The sequence below is a fragment of the Anopheles maculipalpis genome, chromosome 3RL (genome assembly GCF_943734695.1).
Source record: "Anopheles maculipalpis chromosome 3RL, idAnoMacuDA_375_x, whole genome shotgun sequence".
Lineage (NCBI taxonomy): Eukaryota > Metazoa > Arthropoda > Insecta > Diptera > Culicidae > Anopheles > Anopheles maculipalpis.
The window spans coordinates 58,820,085-58,837,311 of NC_064872.1; the positions used below are offsets into that span (position 1 = coordinate 58,820,085).

At 46.1% G+C, this 17,227-nt stretch overlaps 1 protein-coding gene across 1 annotated transcript; it reads right to left on the reverse strand.

Annotated features, from left to right (window-relative positions):
• Positions 1-635: 635 nt before the first annotated feature.
• On the reverse strand, positions 636-15,475 carry LOC126561333 (uncharacterized). Its single transcript, XM_050217408.1, has 6 exons — positions 15,254-15,475; positions 7,065-8,535; positions 6,664-6,973; positions 5,140-5,372; positions 4,037-4,438; positions 636-2,953 (listed from the first exon to the last, which is right to left on the reverse strand). The coding sequence occupies exons 1-6, from the start codon at positions 15,473-15,475 to the stop codon at positions 636-638; spliced, it is 4,956 nt and encodes a 1,651-aa protein (XP_050073365.1).
• Positions 15,476-17,227: the final 1,752 nt, after the last annotated feature.

Consider the following 17,227-nt stretch of genomic DNA (forward strand, 5'->3'; position numbering starts at 1 on the left):
TCCCTCTCTCTGTCTCATTGGTACATATACAATACGTTCAACCTGTTTGCTTATTTATTAACAATACTATACACCTACGAACAAGGATAAAATCTATCTACTTGGCTATTGCGGGGGGTGGGTGGGGGATAGTATTGGATGCAAGAAAGGCGAACGGCCAATATCCTTTTGCTCCTCAACCCACGGCGGCAAAATCAAGGCATAATTATTAGCGATTGAGCCTTGCAATATGAACAAGCCTGGAATCGGTTCTTTGAAACGCTCGGCCAAAAAAAAAACGCATTAAAATTCGTCTGAAATCGATTAAAATGATAAACCTAATAAATTAACGAATCATATACACTGCTGCTACTTCTTCTACTCCTCTCGCGACTGGCGACAGCGTGTGTCTTTAGCCATTAGTCTTGTCTTAACAACAACGATATTGAACTAAATGTAACACCGGTGAGATTAAAACATTGCTATAATTCCGCAACAATTTGGCGGATGTGTTTGTGTGTGCGCTAAACGCATGATGCGTTTATGTGTTTGCTGGATAATTATACTAAAAAGATTGCATTAAACAGAAAGAGGATGAAAAAAACTAAAAATCCGTCAATTTAAACACTCCTCTTGCATCAGTTCCAAGCCTCCCGTTACACCGTTAAGGATGTGATAAGCTGCTGACAGAGCTTGCCATATTCGTACTGGTCGCCCGAGATCCGCCGCAGTTTAATGCCCTTGCTTGTATTGCTGTCTTTGCTGTTCCGGCCTTCGTACACCTGCAGCTCAATCTGCAATCCACCAGAAAACTCCAGACTTAGGTTCGATCGCGCATCCGCCGATCCGGAACCATTCCGTCCCGACGGTCCACTCGAACCATCGCCTCCTCCGAGTTGCATCGGTCTTCCTCCACTTTCATCACCGGCAACGCCCGACCCAGCCGATCTGTTGCTATTTGGATCCGAACCGGCCATTCTGCCGCTCCCATACCCACTCCCACCAGCCACACCGTAAACGCAACCCTTAGGTGGCATCGTCGAGTCTAGCGTACGCTTCACCATCTCCAGTATGCGAACCGAATCGAGCGATGAACATTCCTGCGGCAACGGTAGCTCGTAACACTCATCCGAGCTTTTCGAACTATCGCACAACGAATCCGGACTCAAGCGTGCCCCATCCTGCTCCGAGTTGGAATCGGCACTCTTGAAGCCCGAACTTGAAGCCGACGGTTCCTGACTCGGGGACAGATTCGAGTGGTTCGAATCATTGCTCAAACTGTCATCGCTAAAGCCGAGCGATTTGTCACTGCCACGCCGCACGTACGACTCACTAATATCGGACGTGTCGAGCTTGGCCGATGTGGTCGTCGCAGTGGAATTGTTTTCCGTGTCCAGACTTGCCTTCCGTCCGACGCCACGCGTTATCGAAGGCATATCACTGGCAGGTTCCGTGATGAGCAGTCCCGAAAAGCCTAGCCCACTCGTCGTCGCACTGCTACCTGTTTGGCAGTTGAGCGAATCATCACTATCCGCGTGACTTGAGTCGGACAACGCCACCAACGTGATTTCACTGCCCTGCACATCGGTCAGACAGATCTGCGGATGTGTATGCTGGAAGCTAAGATCTTCCGGAGATGCATTAGCCGAATGGCTCTTGAATGGCGCCGTCCCAGACGTGGCCGTCGAATGTTCCTCCTGAATGATACAAAGATTGTTGGGCGACGTTGGTGGCGTGGCGGAGATACGCATTGTTTGCGGTGTGGGAGGTGGCAACAGCCCATAGTTCTTCGGATCGAAATAGTTGACCGGTGTGGTAGCGCCAGAGTAGCAGCCCGCCACTATCCGACCGGAAAAATCGATCTCCACACTGTTCACGATATCCATACTCAGATCGAGCGGTTCGTTACAAGCGACGGATGGGAAGGCTGACGTAGCGGCGGAGGATGTCCCACGGGTAATGGAACCACCCGCCATTGTGATACTTCCTGCACCACCACCACCACCACCCGTGTTCAGTGTGCTGAAGCCACGGGTAATTTGATGCATCGGAGATGCAGCACCACCGCTCGATGATCCAGCACCACTTGAGCTGCCCATATTCCCGCTACATCCACTGACGATCGAGGCCGGCGGTCCGGGTAGGATAGGCGAGGAGCAACCGCTGGCGTAGTAAACAGGCGATGGACATCCACTGTTGCTATTGCTACCGGCGTACTCCAAACCGGACAAATGGCACATTCCCGTACTGGAGGCAGCATTCATCGACGACATTCCGGTGCCCGGTGCCATCAGGTTCGGGAATCCGTACGGATTGCCAAACGCTCCGAATGTTGTCCCTGTTCCACCTCCACCTCCTCCTGCACCCATGTAGCTGGGCTGCATACCTCCCCCGATCGGAAAGCCCGTAGGCCGACCCGCCACGGGATAACCAGATCCAGCTCCACCACCATGCCGTAGTGTCGCATTTAATGGAGAAACACTCTGACTGTGCTGTAGCTGCAAAAGATTGAGTCCCGCGTCCAACGTTCCACCCATCATACCCGTGCCGCCAACACCCGCCACTGTCCCAACATTTCCACCCCGTACCAATCCCAACTGATGACCGACTTCGTACGGCATTGTGCGAGTGTTTAGGATACTGTTAGCCGTTTCAATCTGTAGCCGATTCTCCTGCACCAACTTCTCTAGCCCCGGTACAAGTGAAAGCATCACATCGTGCGGCACGGTCAAGTCCGGGTAGGTTGTGCGATCGTCCATGAACGCTTTACAGTGCATCGGTGAACCGGGCAAGCTGACGGAGTTGTCCGCTAGTGGAGGACTGGGCGTGATTAGCAGATTGTTGCGCTGTTGTGAGGCTGCTATTGCGGCAGCATGCAAACCTTTCTGCAGCTGTTGACACTCTTGAAATGGACCCTGGAACTGGGACGTTATGCGGGAACCTTCGGACGCACGGCGTACCGGACTGTAACGGCCTGCGAAATGAAAGAAAAGCAATTAAGGAGTTTTAGGTCCACTTGAATTTACTACGAAGGTATGATATGATGTATAAAGCGAAATTATGTTTGGATGCTTTTCCTAACGTATGCATTAAAAAAAGACTGATTTTAAGGATTTTTTATTCCATAGTCTTGAGCTAGAGATTCTTTTGAGTATCTTCTGATTAGTGTAACGACCACTAAGTTGGATAGTCAGTCCCTTCTACGAAGGAACGATCCTGATTCATCTCTACTACCGAACCGCCCTTTACAATATCCATAAATCGTTTTATTCATATCAGTTTACTTAGAGCGCTACAATCAAGGAACTATGACTGAAAATTTTGTATTAGCTCCAAAAAATCCAAATGATAGAGTAAATAAGATCACAGGAAAGTCTTAGACGACAGTCCAAGGCCTCCAAAAGATAAAATGCACCTTGCTCAGTCGAGCGAAGAAATTGAATATCGTTTTTCTTGATCATCCGGACACAAAGAGATTCTCTTATTTCTGAAGAAAGATAATTTATCTTAAACAAACTTCAACTGTAGCAAAAAAAAAAATTAAAATATTCTTTGACCTGCTGGTTGGATGGTTGATCAGAACAACTGACCAAACGATGAAAAGGACTTCCCAGATATCACAAACATTATTACAAAACTTCCCAGTCGACTTCGACAATAAGTCTAGTTTTTTAATGCATACCTAACTACAACACTATTACAAAGCATGAAATAAAGCGTGCAAGACAAATAACATAGTTTTCTAGCGTAGCAAACAAAATACTCATTAAATTTAAAAAACAACGAATAGCGCTACAATTACGATCATACTATCTACACCACGAGTTTATAATGAGTGAAGGGTCTTTGGCGAATGCAACGAAGGATAATGCAGCTTAATGAATGTGTTAATGTGGCTATGGCTATGCTTTGGCTGTCTCGCTCCGGTTCGTTTCGCATTCAAAATGGTCGGGTTAATCGGCGAGAGTTTCGATCCTTCTTCCATGATAGGTGAGGCACCAGTTTTTTGTCGATCGATCAAACGATCATCGTCGTCAGCCGGCCGGCGACTACTTACCAATTTCCTGTACCGTCGGAAGCTTACATGTACGGGTGGCGTACCGTCTGTTACAGATCTGCGACTGTACCACCGCTGGCGGTTGCTGTTGCAGCTGTTGATGTGCGGGCGGCGGTGTTGGTACAGGCGGACACGAACCCAACACACCCGCAAGGCTAGGGTGATGTACCGCAGGATGCTGATTGAACGTGGATGGCGCCTGGATCGTTGGTGACAGTACCGATTGTCCGACAGGTTCCAATGAACCGTGCTTAGAGACAGACGGTGCAGTCGGGCCACTGTTGGGTCCGGCACCGGACGACGAAGACGACGAAGACGCCGATGCAGACGACAACAGCGAAGGTGGCAAATAGTCTCGGTTCATGCGCGCTTCTACCTCGCGTATCAGGTCCGGGCTTATCACTGTGTGTGACGCCGCCATAGCCGTAATGTGTGTCAAATAGGTGCGGCAACAGCGGTAGCGCCAAATTGTGTGTTTTATTTCAGGGAATATCGCGTTGTGTGTATTTATTTGTTTGTTTTTTTTTTGCGATACAGCACAAACATTGATGCACATGTGTTTTCGTTTGTGAAACAAAAAATCGTATTTACACGAGAAAAAATTCAAAGAAAAAACATAAGGAAGAAAAAGGGAAGAAATGCAAGGCGAAAAATAAAAATGATGTAAAAATAACACAACAAAAAAAACAGCAAAAGATATTAAAGTGGAAAGAAAAAAGAAAAAAGGGTTCGCACTAAACGGAGTTTTTAACAAATATAAACCAAAATGGCGAATAAATAACGGGATCAAATAAAAGAACAAAGAGGCTCAAGACTAAAACATCAATTCTTACAATAATTTCAAAAAAAAAAATGCGTGCATAATACTTCTAAAAACACATTTTTGAGCTATAGCACTAGTTTAGCCACATGCAAAAGGATAAAAAGAGTACCTAAAAACTCAAGCACGACCACTCATTCGATCAGTTGCACAAACCTAACATCGATCCCTAAAGTGTGTAACACAGCTAGCGAAGAGCGAGAGCCGTGCTGCGTGATTCGAATCTGGCTCGACCACTAATTGTTGGCTGTTGGACTATCTGGCGACCCATTCCCCAACTTACCGGGCGGACGTTCCATGACGGTCAGGAGACCGGTACGTCGAGTTCTGCCTCCTCCACCACCACCTCCTCCTCCGCCGCCACCACCCCCACCTGCCGTTCCGCTGACTCCACCACCGGTGGAGGGAGCTGGAGAGTGGGCCTGCGGTGGTTCCATCGGTGACGCATTCCCGGCCGATAGATCATCGGTGCAGCCGACGGTATGTCGTTTGGTGCAACCGCGACCATGCATGTATCTAAAAGAAAAGCAAACAAAACGAACGTGGTAAGCTATCGGGAACCACAATCATACGGGGCGAAGTGTGCCCATCGGAAAGAACCGGCGTTGCATAATGTCCCTATCGATTCTAGGCGCAGCACGCGGGCTCATTATTATACCATCTCCGTGGTTTCATCTACTCTTATTCGAGCGAATGATGCTCATCATTTACATCCGAAAAGGGCATCTTCCATGCCGTTATTGCGCAGAAATGGAATTCATTTTCGACACACTACTCTCTGCGGTGACATAACGAGAATACGGAGAACTAACGCCACAACTCGCAGGCACGTTCTTCTAGCAGACTGACCGAGCAGCAGCAGCAAATTCTGATTACGCGGCACACTAGCAAACGCTGCAGCACACTTCATTTAAGTAAATCCTGTTAAAACATGCCGTTACAGGAGGTTACGCTATCGATCAAACTTACATCATTTATCCGTTACTGTACGCGTTAAAGATTTTAATCCAAATTTTTGCCTATTCTTAAATACGAATCCGTTGTCTTGTTAGCTTTACGGTCATTTATCGTAATGCATATACAGGTTGTTCACGATAAATTTGACTGTTTTTCGCGCCGCAGAGATTAGCTGCTCGCCGAGAAAGGCCGTGAGACGCAACTGAAAAATGGGAAGAAACTGCTGAACATGCTCAAGCATCCAGTGGAACTTGAGATAATCTGATCTACTATTTTTCGGACGTTTCGAGGGTGCCGTGCGTACGTTTACTGTGTATTCCTCTGTTTTTCAAAACTCGAAACTCATCCAAATAAAAAAACTCAAGCAAAAAAACGGTTAAAATTGCTACGCACACATTGTATAGAAAATCAAAAACGTCCGATATATTGGGTGCGAGAAAGGAAGAAAGCAAACAAACAAAAGTCATCGGAACTGCGCGTCACGCGAGTGGCGTACGGTTCCGATAGGAAGCTTCGTCCAAACAATGTGTCCGCCGTCATTATGCATCGTGTGTTTTTTTCATTTCGTACGTATGCCCGGCACATTGACGAAGTGCGTACCTTTCCATTCAAGGGCACGCAGCAGAATCAACAACTAGAATTTAAAAACGAACAAAAATTGTATCCTACGGCGAAGCGCCGGTTTCAAAAAGAAAACACAAACGACGCATTTTTGATAAATCATCGTTAGCAAGAAGAAACATTGCCATTTTTCATACACTTTTTCACCTGCAGGGCATTATCTCGTGGGGATCTAGGGTGAAAATTCTTCGCGCCGTATCCATGCGGGCGGTCGGATTCGATACTGTACCTCTGTATTTCATCGTTTGAATCATCAGTTCCTTCACTGTTGGGCGTCTGAAGCATCACGTGGTCCATGATCATCGCGGAACTGTTTACACCACCACCGATCGGTCCAATGGTGGAAGGAACCGACCCGGGCACCAACACCGAACCATCCACACCTTGCTGTGGTTGCGATTGTTGCTGTGACTGTGGCTGGGACTGCGGTTGCTGCTGCTGGTGTGAATGGTGTTGATCGTGAAAGTTAGTAGACGATGAGGGGTAGTAGATTTGCAAATTTGCTCCACCATCCGATGCTCGGCGTCCAAAGGAGCTTGCTGGGGAATTGAAGGGAGAGAATGCAAAATGAAATAAAAGAAACAATTCACGAAATCCGTCAAATCCCCAGGGGGAAGTAAATTTACTCACTTGCACCCATCACAGTCGGCGGCTTCAGCAGATGCTGATCCTTAATGGTCAGATTGTGTATCGGTTGATTCTGCAGCGACGGAATGTTGATCGGTACGTTCGGTGTCGGCGGAATCGATGGTTCATGCATCTTGAAGCTGATCGGTACGACATTCGGGTTCACCAGTACCTGTTCGTGTGCTACATCACCCGGTCCCACCGTATGCCGCCGGGTGTTACCACCCGCACCAGTACCATTCGTACAGCTCGGCGGGAACAGATAGTGATCGCCGGTTCCTGTCGATTCGGACGATTTGACCGTTCCAGGCGATGCGGTTGGCGTGGTGACCGTTGATGCGCCCGTCTCCAGATCGTACTTCTCTAGATCCTCCGTTCCGGCCAAACCGGATGATATGTTCAGTATGGTTGAACCGACGCTCGTGAGCGGGCTTAACCGTTCGAGCGAATCGTTCTTGATGACCTCGGTCCGATCGACCACACCGGTCGTAATACTGGTCTTACGGGATCGCGAATACGCAAGACTGGCGTGATGCTGTAGCCGGCCCTTCTCCTTCCGCTTCTGCCGCAGCTTGTCCACCAACAGATTGTAGATGGCGTAGATATGATCGAACCGGCTTTCGTGCACGGACTGTGCAATCATGTCCGCGGTTAGTCCGGGCAGCTGAAGCATGTGCGTCATTACGACCGTGTCCAGATTTTCCGTCTCGCGCGTCGGTTGCCCTAGGACCGTTCCTCCACCAACGCTCAAGCCATAATCACCCGCTTCCAGCATCGGAATGGAATTGTACTGCTCGAGCCAACGGTGGTGAGCGATCTGTTTCAGCGTGTACCGACGTTCCGGTTCCACCACCAACATATGGCGTATCAGTTGCTCACACTCCTGGGACATGAAGAACGGTATTCGAAACTTTCCCGCCACTACCACACTGCGCAGATCGTGCAGTGTCGACCCATCGAACGGGAGTGCACCGCACACGAGCACATACAGCACCACACCCAAACTCCAAATGTCCGACTTGGGTCCATCGTACTCAACGCCCTGAAACACTTCCGGCGCGGCATACGGTGGCGACCCACACCACGTCCGCAATGGTTGTCCCTCGATGAAGGTGTTGCTAAACCCAAAGTCGGCCAACTTTACGTTCATCTCCGTGTCGAGCAGCACGTTTTCGGCCTTCAGGTCCCGGTGCACGATACCCTTCCGGTGACAATAATCGACCGCTGCCACTATCTGCGAAAAGATGCGGGCCGCTTCCTCCTCCTTCATGCGCCCGTTCGCGACCAGATGATCGAATATCTCGCCCTGGGCCGCATGTTCCGTCACCAGGTAGATCTTGTTGCGTGACTCCATGACCTCGTACAGGCGCGTAATGTGCGGATGATGTAACACCTTCAGTATCGATATTTCGCGGAACGTCTTCGCCAGGTTCTCCTCGTCCAGACATGTTTTATCGATTATTTTAATTGCAACCTGATTGTGAGAAAGCGACCGAAAGAACAAATGAAAGAAAGGTTTTAGTTACGCTGAGGCGAACGTTAGACATTAAATAGTAAGAAAAGTACTTTTAACCTCCCCTCCCCCAAATACTAAGCCGCCATTGCGGACCTTCTGTTAGTACGACATGCGTTAGAGGGGAAGTTCGTAAAACGTACAACTTTTTTATGTTTTCTTATTTAATATCCAGGTCGGCGGAGGGTTATGTCAATAAAGCGCGGATACCCGCCACATCGGTGCTTCGAAACAAACGAGAATTGCGCGGAGCACAAAACGTGTCGGAAGATAGGGTTCAGGTTAGGACACCGTGCTTGGCGTGTGTGTGTGTGTGTGTGGATAAATTATTCAGAACATCTGATTCGACCCAGCTCGCGGCTCATTACGGTAAAAGTGAGGTCACAGCAGAGCACAAATCGGGCAAAATGAATGCAAATATTTTCAACCCATGGGTCCCTTGCCCCATGTCCTTCCTAGCCATTCCCAAAAACCCATGCATACATATCCGAGCACCCACGGGGACAGAACTACGAACTGAGGACTTATTTTAAACTGTCCCAAGGCATAAAATTGGACGGCCGCGAGGACCAAAACAAGGACTCTGTACGTGGAGCGCGCAAAATAATGTCCTTTTTGCACAACAATGTGTCGGTGTACCGTTTATGGGTCATAATACCGGCGTTTGGGAGGGGCATTGGAGAGCCCTTTTTTGTCGTCATCAACTTAGATTGCTACGTAGGTCAGTCTTGGGCACTAGAGTTACACAAACCATCCAGTTACACAATTTCCCTTGGTCCCCCTTCCTTCTACCAACGCACGTTCTCGTCCAGTCCCGTATGGGGAGGCTCGGTTTTCGATTGGTCCCATTTTAAACTTCTAGTCAAGCCTCCTTTTGGTATTTATAAAGCATCGGAAACACCAGAAGCAACGGCTAAGAACGAATACAACAAAAAATCCATCGCCTTCCTTCCAGGACAAGTGTGTCCTGCACCCCCATTTGGGGAGGTTGACCATAATAGATGGATTTCCTTCATTTTTAGGTCATTAAAAGTTCACCATTTCCTACCTATTTCTACAAAGCGTGTTTTGTCCGTCTCTTTTGCGTTCTCTCTCTCTCTCTCTCTCGACACTCGCCGACACACATGGGCACCGGAATTGCATCGGTTTGGGTTAGCATATCCTCCGGGCGGACAGTCGTGACGCGCGCGTACTGTACAGCGAGAACCTTCCCACTGCTGATCGATTCGTCCTCGGCCCTCTTGATGCAACTACACAGACACACACACACACACACACACACACACACACACACAAATGGTGCATTATTTCGAGGGCTTACCACGGGTACGAAACGTTCGTCATTTTACCTTACCCTCACTGACGATCGATGTCCTGTCCCTTCCGTTTGTGGCATGCATTTTTAGCCTCGATGTCCTCCAACAATCCATTGGAACCAATCCAACGGAGGGGGTTTCACAATTGGAGAAAGAAAGAATGATTCCAAACACACACCCCAGATCGATTATTGTGATAAATGTGGTCATCCAATGATGATCGGAATAGTAGCAGACGCCTGATATGCCTTTGATACGAACAACTAAACCAGGGCCAATATGTCGCAACGAAACAACAAACCAATGCTAACATAAAACACATTCATGCCGGTATTGTTTGCGATGGCAATTGACACATCGCACCGCTTTTTGCACACAGTTTCTTCAGCTGATATTAACCTTCTAGACCCCGGAGACACCTCTCTGATGCCATCGCCCCTCTGTGTCGTTCGTTTAGCGCACACGTGATTATTGCTATGCTGGAGACAAATTCTACTCCATACTCCTGCTCATGTCATATCGCGCAAGAGATGCGCTGTTGTTCCTTGCCGGCAAGAAGGAAGTGAAGCATTGACGGTCTTTCGAACAAGAGACCTCCCTGGTCTAGAGAGACCGGGTGCAAAAAGATAACGTTATCTGCTTCTGGGGGTCGACGACGAAGGCAACGGGCCGATGGCTACCGGAATGAGATATCACCTACACGTTCAAAATGGATAAACGTCCCCGGTAGACGACCGTATCGCACGATAGTGGACCGTTGGACATGTTGTTCAGAGGAAGCTTTTAATTACCGCAAAAAAGGGAACCAACGTTTCGTGTTTTGTTTTTACTGCTTTGAAGATATTTTAAACAGTCAGCTCTATGACTGTGCATTTTTTACGCCGAAGACAAACAAACGCAACACCCAACAACTCGCAGCCCGAAACCGCGGTTAAGGTTTGATCTGAAGAGTGTACATATGCAACTATTCGCTATCGAGACTAATGAGTCGTTTCGTGGAGCTGAAGACAGGTTTGCTTCAGATGCCACGTTGACCGTATGCGCACATAACCAGTTGGTTGGTCGATGGTCAATCGTGTAGTTAGCAGCAAATTTCACTTCAAGGTTGTTACCCCGACACAGCTGACCTTTAACCTCGCCCGGTTGGGAGGTTATGCTTTGGTTTTATGATTATGTATTGTCTTGTTTTATGGTCACCATCGCCTGCCGTATTATAGGGGCGATAACATTAATGCAGGTTTCGTGTAGCAGTTGTCGTAAACTCTTTTACAGATGCTCTTTGTAGTAAAGTTAAAACACGTACTAAATAATGTTTAATCTCATGCGTAAAACAAGAAAATGAGTTAAATGATTTGAAACGGTTGATTGTTTAAGAATTAAATAGCAATAAATATGTAATTTTGAGTGTAAAATCTTCTTGTTTCAATTGATTTCTCCATGTGGTCGTTATTGGTCGGTTGTGAGATTTCTAGGCCCAGTATGATCCAATCATATCAATGTTTAATTATTTGGGAGGAATCTTACGTCGTTGTGGTGCCAAAGAAAATAGAAATGTAGTCCTCCAATAAGGTTAGGTGATCAATTTCTGACCCTACAATTTCACACATTTAATAGCAGGCAACTGGTCTTTAGATGAAGTAAAAACTGAAGAAAACCATTGAGAATTTATGGTTGTGAAATTGTATATCCAGGCGTCGAAGCATGCATCTGAAAAGTGTACAATATCCTGGAAAAGATGGACAAACATCTGATAGAAGGCAGTCAGCGCAATATTTTCTTAAAATCAATAGCTTACAGTGCTTGTGAACAGTATCCATACGTTCGCTGTATTAATAGTCGATCGAACGGATTTTCAACTGATTTCATAAAAGTCACATATAATTTTTTGGACAATCGTTTATCGCAAGACCTTATCCAATGACGGAAAGAGGCAGAGCAATTTGATCGTCAATCTTCTTGCGTCTAGGATTCGTTCAAAATTGAATTCAATTAATTCGATCAAACGATCGACCAAATCGATCCTCAAATCGAATTAGCGGAACGAAAGAGATAGCTGTTTTGTTTACATTGCATTTTGAATTTTGTCTACTTTCGGTCTACTGTCTACTACTTGTACCATTGTACAATGATTGTAATATCTGACGCTGTTCACATTGCCAATTTTAAGTCTGTCTAAATATTAATGTACGTTGGAAAATTGGAAGAACCTGTTCAAAAAGTCACGATAAAGCGTACTTCTTCTTGACGTAATGGCCTGCTAGGTCATCCGAGGATTACTGGTACCACGTAGTTGGATAGTCAGTCCTCACTGCGGGGGAACAACCCGGATAAGATTTGAAAGATGCTCTCTTTTCCCCGATGACACCAACTACGAAAAATACATTACAAATAATCGAGACTATTTCAAACTTTAAACAGGAGTTCGTTGTTCATTTATTTGTTGTGATTTTGTTCTGCCGTGTGTGGACCATACTTTTAGTGTTTCTGACTCACTCAAATAGTTTATCAAATTTATTTGTTATTTGCCATCGATATGACGAACATTTGGTTAGGTAAAGTCCGATAAACTTATTTTCAAATCACTGTTATTTTGGCATTGGAATACCCTTGGACTGTGATGGCGACTGACCAAATATGACTAACATTTTTAGTGTGGACACTCCAGTGTAGACGTTTTAAAATGCTTACACAACCAGTTCATTTTTAAACTTGCGTATCAAAAGTCCTTATTTTTACGTTAGTCTTTCGAAAGCAGCTACAGTGTGCCCCACCGAATCTCCGTACATCCGTACATATTTGGGTCGATACTTGTGTTCTACAGGAATAGTTTCTCATGTAATAGTCCCCTGAGTTTATAAGCTAGATGTCCATATATTCCATCTCCTGTCGTCTCGTGTCGTCTTGCCAGTAAGTAAGCATAGTTTTCAACACAAAAGCGATCACTTCTGAGACTTTCTCATATCTGATTCGTGTAGGTTAAGGGTCTCCAGGGGGCGGTCCGGTGCTGTAGGTCCAGGGCGTTGGGGGCGGCCCGGAGGTGTAGGCGACAAAGGCGCCGGTCTTCATACGACAGGACCGGGGTTCAAATCTCATTCGGACCGTCCCCCCGTAGTGAGTATCGGCAGTCTAGTAAACCCTAGAGGTCGTTAAGCCAATAAGAAGAAGAAGAAGAAGGGTCTCCAGGAGAAATCCCAGACTCAGAATATGTCATTTCAGGTGTATAGCTTCCACCAGATCGCAATTTAACTCACTCAGATTTGTTTGGTGTAGCTTGTGAGATCTTCCAACGCAGATCGCAGCCAATTAATGGCATTGTAATAACCATGTTACAGTTTTACGTGATGTTGAGAAAAAAAAATTCCCTTGCACCATAGATCCATTGTAATACGATAATGTAATAGAAATACGAGGTCCATTGCAATACGCTGTGCGAGGATCTAACCAATCCAGATTTTAAAAATCATTATCATGCCTATATCCATCCGGGATCACACGGGATCATACGGGATTCAAATTGGGATTGAATCCGAGATTCTTTTCCCTTTAACCTTTGCGAGTTAAAGGATCTGGACTTGAGGTTGTAGTTATTATTTTACTTGACACTATTGTCGCCATGTCGACGCGACGCGCTCAATCCTGAGCAGGCCAAGAATCATATCATATATTATCATAATCATATCATATATTATGCATCATAATTATATATCTGGGTTTGTAATATTTGGTGTGATATTGGTATTTTCCTGCTAGCAACCGTTATCATTACCACTATTCAATCGAATTTTGTATATGCATAAATAACGAGTTTCGGTCCATATAATCGAAATGTGCAATCTCTTAGGAGAATATTTCCAATGAATATTTGAATATGAACTTTGCTATCATCTAATGTAATTTTGCATTCACTGAGCGGCAATTTGCATCGCGACTGTGGAATTTTGTAATCAGTTATGGATAAAACAAGCAGTAATTAGAACAACTTTTGCTGCTATTTTTTGCGTTAACCCCTTACCAAATATCTGATACAGTGTGCTGATGTATACAAGAGATGAAAGACCATTTTCCATTTTGCTGGTTTAACAGAAATGAGCGAAACGCTCACCAGACATTCCACTATATGATTGCAATTTTCCCTTAGCTTTACGTAAGATTCCACTATATGATTGCAAGATTGCCCAAGAAGCTTATATTACTCCACTACCCATTTGAAAAAATTCCACTGAATTATTCAAATGTTTGAAACCTTTCTTATTAGAAAGGTTAGGTGCTGTGACATTCTAAAATGTGTTACTTGACATATCGAATGTGAATCTATCGAAAAACAATTTTAATAGAAATATGGGCGGTTAAACAGTGGGAGGTTTGGAAATGGTGATCGAATCTGCTAAAAGCATCTCTGTGCAGAAATCTATTGTGGATTGTTTCGTAGATTTATCACCGTATAAATGTTTCATTACTTATTATAACTTGATGAATGCACCCTAGAGAAGTCCTAAATGATGTGTAATTTTTAATCATAAAACCTGCTATAGTGATGGGTAGATCCTCATTTTTTCCGTAGTCAGATTAATACGACCCCGAGGCATTCCGGAGTATACTTTGGAGTAATCCGGAGTGAAATCCGTGTTAATCTGAAACCATCTTCGATTTCAATTCCAGATTCAACTACAGTGTGCACTGCGGAATTTTTAGCTGAGAATGAGATTTGTTCAAAATGTCATTACTGTTTGTAATTTCCTCTCTGCCTTCTTGTTGGGGTTCTTGAATAAACAAAAACAGGTTTATTACCAACAAATAAACAAATTTGTGTTACAGAACAAATACTTTTTTGTTTGGGAGAATGCGGAATTATTCCAGAATCAACAACGGTTTCCATTACGCTATTTAATACGAATTAAAATCAGGACTTGACACCGGAGTACCCTGCAATTGATTCCGTAGTGCACTCCGGAGTTGAATCCGGTGTTAATATCAGAGTAGAGTCTGCATTTAATCCAGAGTAATTACCACGGACTCCGGATTTGATTCCGGATTTTTTACGGAGTATACTTCGGTTTTTATGCGCCGGAATCGGAGTGGGTTCATTCATCCACTCCGGTGTTCCCACCACTAATCTGCTATAGCGTCCACATACGTCAGAAGTGCCTCAGTTGGTTGTCTAACTTGCAAACACATGCCAATCGTGTGATCTACGCGATCTTTCCAAACCATATCTCTACCTCATTTATCTTACACCCCACGGGTTCCTTTTACTACTGGGCCAAACCCAAATTACGATACAATGATTGATTGAATAATTTCTCCCACCAATAAAAAAAAAAATCCCCCCCTAGGGGTGTGTCGGTCGTCACATACATACGTACCTTCGAGTTTGTGATGACATTGGAGGCCAGCTTTACCACGGCAAAGTTACCTTTGCCGATCGTTTTCTCCAGCTCGTAGTAACCCACGCGCACCAGCTTCTCGATCGACATCGCGGCCTGATGGGGATGGTGATGATGATGCTGCTGTTGTTGCTGTTGCTGATGTTGCTTAATGGCCGCCATACCGATTCCGCCAATCGCGGACGGGAACGATTCGGTCATTTTTGGGAGGCTTTCTGTGCAGCTGGTTGACTTCTCAGACGCGAAGCAACGTCGTAGTACTCCGGTTCCCGTCTGTGTACACACCTGGAACCGCATCCACCACTACCAAGCGGCCAAAGTGCATCCGTCGACGTCGATCAGCTGTTGCGGGTGGAATGGTCCCGGTGTAAAGCAACATTGGCATGCTTCGAAGGATGCTCACAGGGCGTAAGCTTAATCTACACTTCCGTCTCCCACGATTTCACTGGATTAGCTAGTAGGACACACTGGTGGACACTCATCTTGCACACTACACACCAACTACGACCGCAACGAGTTGTTCATGCGGCGAAGGAACGGTTGCTATCGTGTTTTCACAGAGCACGGTTTGCTTTTAATCTTTCACACTAACCAGAAACTAATACACTCGTTCCGTGGGTGCTTGTCTGTCACCCAGCAGGCTGTGACTGTGAGTAAGTGTGCGCTATCTCGCGCGTGTTAATTCACGTGTTTTTGTCTCCTTTCGTTTCTTACGGCCACTTTTTTGGGTGGTTTCACCCCACACACAGGGCTCACAAAAATCACACAATCATCTTACCCACGTCTACCAACACTTTTATCGGTACCGTTTCGTTTGACTATTATCACCAACACGCACAACACACTCACATACATAGTAGACACATTCGCGTTCACGGGGATGTTGACGGCGATCAGACAGCTATTTTTTTTTCTGGCTGCTAATTTTTTGTTGTTTCGGACAGTACACAACGATCCGGCCTGTGATGAAAATTGGTAGCAAACAGAATGATAAAATAACAATTGAACTCATAGATAAGGCGCGAGCATCCCACCCAAACCCAAACAAGCCGGTTCGACCGTCGACTGTGTGCGCTATTTGTCAGAGAAAAATCATCACTCGCTATCATTCATGATCGCCCATCATCATCATCTTCGCGGTGTGACTGCATTGTTGATGGCTACGGGACGTCGTCAATCCGATCGATCGTGATTTTTAACAAAACACGAACAATGACGACTAGTTCACCGCGAGCACGACGACCACAACGACAACGGACCAACGGTTGACGGTTCGCGGACAGCAACTACACACACGCATCAACAAATTGGGATGAAACTGGTTCTGCCCCCAGCCCCGATCCCACAGCAGTGCCCATTACGATTGCGGAAAAGCCGACCATTTGTCGCTTGATTGGTGTGTTCCCTTCTCCTCACGCGGCCACACACATTAGCCTCGGGGACAGAGTGGCAGGCAAATGAATTCGCATTTTAATCAAATCAAAACCCATCCACCAATCGATGTCCGCAGCACAGCGGAGCCTGGACGGCGTCAGCAATACGTCGCTAGTGCTGCGAGAACATTCCGTTTTTCTCCTGGGAAGGCTTTTCCTGCAGGATGAGGAAAATGACCCAATAAAACTCTCTCAAATGGGGCCCTTTTACAAAATGGGCAGCCCTTTTGCGACCTGGTGTAGATAGGACACGACACACACACACACACTTCCTAACAAACAACAACACTGAGGTGACATTTGCTCCATTCCCACCCACCACTCCCAAACCCCCAACAAACAGCCAGGCAGGGGCAGCATCTTTCCGTCGCGTATACGCAGCAATCGATGCGTCGTTTCTCTGCTGTCAAACCACTTCATTCACAATGTGCGACGATGGGGCGAACAGATGCAGGTGGGTGGGGGTTTATTGGGGGGGGGGGGGAAGGGGCACAAGTGGTTGCAAAGGGGTGAGAAAACG

Excerpts from the sequence above, each read along its gene's own strand:
- LOC126561333 (XM_050217408.1), bottom strand. The coding sequence starts at position 15,475 with ATGACCGAATCGTTCCCGTCCGCGATTGGCGGAATCGGTATGGCGGCC. Across the intron at positions 6,974-7,064 it reads GCCGACTGTGATGGGTGCAA|CAAGCTCCTTTGGACGCCGA; the intron begins GTGAGTAAATTT and ends TCAATTCCCCAG. Across the intron at positions 4,439-5,139 it reads CGTCATGGAACGTCCGCCCG|TGATAAGCCCGGACCTGATA; the intron begins GTAAGTTGGGGA and ends CGTCACACACAG.